At 37.2% G+C, this 5,374-nt stretch overlaps 1 protein-coding gene across 1 annotated transcript in view; it reads right to left on the bottom strand.

The window, feature by feature from the left end:
• Nucleotides 1-5,374, bottom strand: part of ryr2a (ryanodine receptor 2a (cardiac)) — a 124,207-nt gene that overhangs the window by 18,537 nt on the left and 100,296 nt on the right. Inside the window, exon 80 of the mRNA XM_016468347.1 lies at nt 4,201-4,274. Within this exon, the coding sequence (XP_016323833.1) occupies nt 4,201-4,274 (74 nt within the window). The remainder of the gene's footprint in view (nt 1-4,200; nt 4,275-5,374) is intronic.

Genomic DNA, 5,374 nt, shown 5'->3' on the forward strand with positions numbered 1-5,374 from the left:
AGTTAAACTGTTCCGAATCATTCCACAACAAGCAGGTGAACTGGTAAGAGTTGCTGTCTATGTAGAGCACACTAAATCATTTTTAAAAACCTTTTTAAGGTCCGTTCCAGCTTTGGAACAGAAATGAAACAAACAGTCCTGACCCGTTTCAGACGGAGGACAAACACACTTTCAGCTGAGCTTCAGTACGATGATCAACCAGAAAAGAAGCCTGATGACTTCAACTACACATTATTACAATTCACTTTAATGGAGCATGCAAAACCACCAAATTACACAGCTGCTATGCATTTAGTACACATTATGATAAGAGTATACATGTAAACACACAATAATAAATATGACAAATATCTGTGGTTTGATTAGACTTCCTCTGGTCCATCATTCCCACCAGCATTAAAACGTCAAACTGAGCGCTGAACTGATGACGCATGATCAAACCAGTCAACAGAAATGCAGATGGATGAGAGGAGAGAAAACACAACACTGATCTGCAGAAGAACACAACCAAACACTCGGAAAAGAACATGTAGGACAAAGAAACAGCCTGACCATCAACAAAAAGAAGAAGAAGAAGAGTGAAGGAAACAGCAGGAACGACAGCACACGACACCGACTGAACAGCTCAGACCAATCAGAGCGGAGGAGGAAGAGGAAGAGGAAGAGACTGGGGCGACTGCTGCTGAGAGACCATCATCATCATCATCATCATCCTCTCAGAGCAGCACAAACCACAGAGACACACGTTCCTAACCAAACACCCAGCCGCTGCGCCTCTGACAGCCTGACAGGAAGAGGAAAGGAGGAGCAGGAAGGGGAGGAGCTTACAGACTACAGACACGCCCACTGCTTTTGGAGACTGCAACAGAAAACGGGTGTTTCTGCAACTACTGCAACTTTACAAATGCCTTTTATGTGTAGACTTCAATCATTTTACCCTCATCCCAGACCCAGACGTTCAAAAATAAAATTAAAAATGTTTAAATCCTTCGTAAAAAATATTACTCCAAAACAAGAAAAAATACTCTAAAACAATAAAAAGAGAGTACTCTAAAATAATAAAATGTTTTACTCTAAATAATAATCATATTACTCTGTAATAATAATAAAAAATATTCTAAAATGAAAAATATTTCTCTACAGTAATAAATATATTCTTCTAAAATAATGATAAACATTCCTCTGAAATGATAAAAAAAATACTTAAAAAAAAGGTTCCTTTAAAATAATAAAAATATGCCTTTAAAATAATATTACTGTAAAAAATGAAATAATATTCCTCTAAAATAATAGATATCACTCTAAAATAATAAAATATTACTCTGAAATTATAAAGAATATTCCTCTAAAATAATTTAAAAACTCTATAAATAAAAATATATATCAAAATATTGCTCTAAAATAATCAAAATCATAATCTAAACAAAGTAAAATGAAAATTTCTTGCGTGACAATCTATTTTTGCTGTAGGTCAGTATAATTTCGTCATATAATCTAAACAGTCCAAATATTATTTTATTTTACTTAGGAAATAAAATTCTAGCTACTAGCTAAATTAGAGTTAACAAAACAAAGGTGTCAGTCATTTTCTAAAAATATTTTAAATGTATTTTCCACTAGGGTTGCAAAGGGGTGGAAAATTTCAGGTAAATTTCCGGAAACTTTCCAAAAATCCCTGGAATATTCAGAAAAAATCCTGGAAAGTCTGGAATATTTCCGAAATTTACTGGAAATTTTCCACCTTTTTCAACCCTATTTTCCACCACGGAATGAATGATTCTCTAGCGATCCTGTCTGCGTTTGAATAAAGTTTAATTTCTCAGTGTCCATAGTTGAAGAAACACCCTTAAATATGAACTTACTTTGTATCTCAACTCTGCTGTTTCCTGTTATCGGTGAATATCGGTAAAAATATCGGATTATCGGCCTCTCGAATCAAAACAGCATCCCTGTTCTTACATCTAGAACTGAGCAAGTCCTGAGAGGAGAGCGGAGACGGCGCGTGATTGGCTACTGCTCTACTGGGGGCGGGGCATGTGACAGGAAACGCAGGGCAGAGGGAAGGTGTTGGGCTCAGGGCTAACCACACAGCAAAACAGCAGAAGGCATAATTACCACGCTCATGAGTGATGACTGATAAAGGGGAAGACGGTACGGAAAAAAATAAAAAAAGGAAAGAAAAAAGTGAGAGGTCATACATGTCACAAGGTCAGTCGCTGTTGATTGGGAAAAGCAGACTTGGATTCAATCAGCACCATTCTGAACAATCACGCATCTAACCAGACGCGACACATTTCATCTGTCCACACAGATCACAGCCAATCAGAGCACAGATGCTGTTTAACCAATGAGATTTCACGCTGTGGGACAGAATCCGAAACCGAACTGAGATCAACATCGTGCCACATCTGGTTAGGACTAGTCTGAATAAGTAACCAGACGCTTCCACCTAACTGATACTGAGTCTGACTTTAGCAGAAATGATGCTGACTGAATCCAAACCTGAGTGAATAAAGTGCAGAACTGTTTAGAGAGGGATTCATGACAAAACAAGTCAAAATTCAGAGAGAAAGAAATAATCAGAGGAAGAAGGTTAAAGGAATAGTGCAGACAAACATGAACCTCCTGCCATCGTTTACTCAGCTTCACGTCCGCTCAAACCTCCTCAGTGGAGATGATTCACACAATGTTCATGAGGCTCTTTTACAATCAAAGGCAATGCTGACACATGCTGCTGAGCTCGTACACGCGAGCGTTTCTCACGCAAAGCATCATAAGACCTGGAATATAGTGCAAAACTGTATTCATGAGGAGTTTTTGTCCTTTCTGGAGCCTGACACATTACTCTATAATAATACAAATTCTCTAAAATAATACTCTACTAAAATAGTGATAAATATTTCTCTAAAATAATTTAAAAAAAGTAAATTAATAAACATATTCCTCTAAAATAATTAACAAAAATATTACTCTATCATAAAAGCATTACTCTTAAATATATCAATTAACATCTAAACAAAGTGAAATAGACATTTAGTGTGTGAAAATATTTTTTTAATATATATTTATATTTTTTGTCATTTACAATCAAGCTTTAATAGCGTTATTATTTAATTTTATTTAGGATGTTTCAGTTAACATTTATTTTATTTCAAGTAACGAAAAAGTTTTTTTTATTTTTATATTTTTATTTTTAGTTAACTATAATAACCCTGTGGTAAAAAAATTACCAAACTGTCTTAATCAGTATTTATCTTTCAATACATAAATATGAAGATATATTTACTTATTAAGCACTTTAAACACTTATTTAAAACTTTTCAAACTATTTAAATGTTTAACCATTGCTTTCAGAAAAATGCAAAGGCTTATATCGCTTATTATTATTATTATAATATCGCCGGCTCGTCGTTTTATTCTAAAAATGATTTTAAATGAATGAATGTTGATCTGAGATGTGATGGATCTGATTCTCCTGTGATCCTGCTTTTGTGTTCCACTGAAGGAAGAAACTCATGCAGGTTTGGAGCGACGTGACGAGGACTAAACGATGACCGAGCATTCATTTTTGGGTGAACTAGTCCTTTAAAGTCATGTTACAACACAGCAAACATAAAGAAACCTGAAAAAGAATATAAAATTCATGCTTCATCTCTGAGACTCAAATGAAATGAGCTTTGAAAATAAGTTCAGTTCACTTAAAATGGCAAAAGCATCACTTCTCAAAGACAAACTTCTTAAAGACAGAGAGAGAGACAGCACATGTTAGGGTAGGGTTAGTGTCTTACGCACACTATTGAGTGCTCTTTTTTCTCATTGCACCCTTGCGAAAAAAATCATCAGGAGCTTTTTTTAGATTCAAGTCTGAGTATTTCTGCTTACAAACGTCTGAAGACCGTATCAAGCATTCATCATCATCATACACTCAAATGTACACAAACGTAAAGAATAAGGAGAAAATAATTAAATCTGACAAAGACATCTTCAGAATGGATTCTGGGATATGTGCCATGAGCGCTCAACACAACAGTAGCATTACTGTAGTTTTAAATCAATAACTCAACTAAATTAACACAGAAATGGCATGATAAATCAAGTGGAATGAAAATGATGATTAAAATTACCCGCTCTATCACTTGACAGAACTACACAGATCAAGCTCTAATCATAGTTATTGATTATAAATCATATAAATCATACCTGATCCTTCCTCCGTCACCATCCCGAGACCTTCAGCTTTATTCTGCCTCTCGAAGGCGTTGAGATCCAGAACACTGGAGCACAAACATCATTCACTATAATCACTATAATCACACTCACACACACACACACACACACACACACACACACACACACACACACAGATACACACTCTCACACACACACACAGAGATACACACACACACACTCTCTCTCTCTCTCTCACACACTCACACACACACACACACACACACACACACACCAAACATTGTAGTTCCTCAGAAACCGTTGTGGTTGCAACAAAGTGGTTGGCGAGCAACACACAGACGTAAACAAAGGTGTATGTTTGTAGAGTAATTTACAACAGCTTCGAACGCGGCTCAACCAATCAGAATCAAGGACCGGAACTAGCCGCTTTATAAATTGTTTTTCTAGAATTGTCACTTTTGATCAATTTAATGCAGCCTTGATGAATAAAAGTATTAATTCTTTATATAGTAAAAGCCTATATTGCACTAAGAGATATGGTTTGTTTTTATTTCTGTTTCTAGTGTGTCGCTGCAGCTTCACCTCAGGCCTTCACTCACGCACACACACACTCACACACAAACACACACACTCACTCACTCACTCACACACTCACACACACACACACACACACACACACACACACACACACACACACACACACACACTCACTCACTCACTCACTCAGAGACACACTCTCTCACACAAACACACACACACTCTCTCTCACACACACAAACACACACTCACTCACTCAGAGACACACTCTCACACACAAACAAACACACACACTCCTCACTCACAACACACTCACACACAAACACACACACTCACTCACTCACTCACTCACTCACTCACTCACTCCTCACTCACCACTCACTCACTCACTCACTCACTCACTCACTCACACACTCACATACACACACACACTCAACACTCATCACTCACTCACTCACTCTCACATACACACACACTCACTCTCACACAAACACACTCACTCTCACACACACTCTCACACACACACCACCCACTCACTCACACACACACTCACACACACTCACTCACTCCACTCACTCATCACACACAGTCACTCACTCACTCACACACACACTCACTCACACACTCTCACTCACTCACCTCACTCACA

This window comes from Sinocyclocheilus anshuiensis, unplaced genomic scaffold (genome assembly GCF_001515605.1).
Source record: "Sinocyclocheilus anshuiensis isolate Anshui unplaced genomic scaffold, SAMN03320099.WGS_v1.1 scaffold652, whole genome shotgun sequence".
NCBI lineage: Eukaryota > Metazoa > Chordata > Actinopteri > Cypriniformes > Cyprinidae > Sinocyclocheilus > Sinocyclocheilus anshuiensis.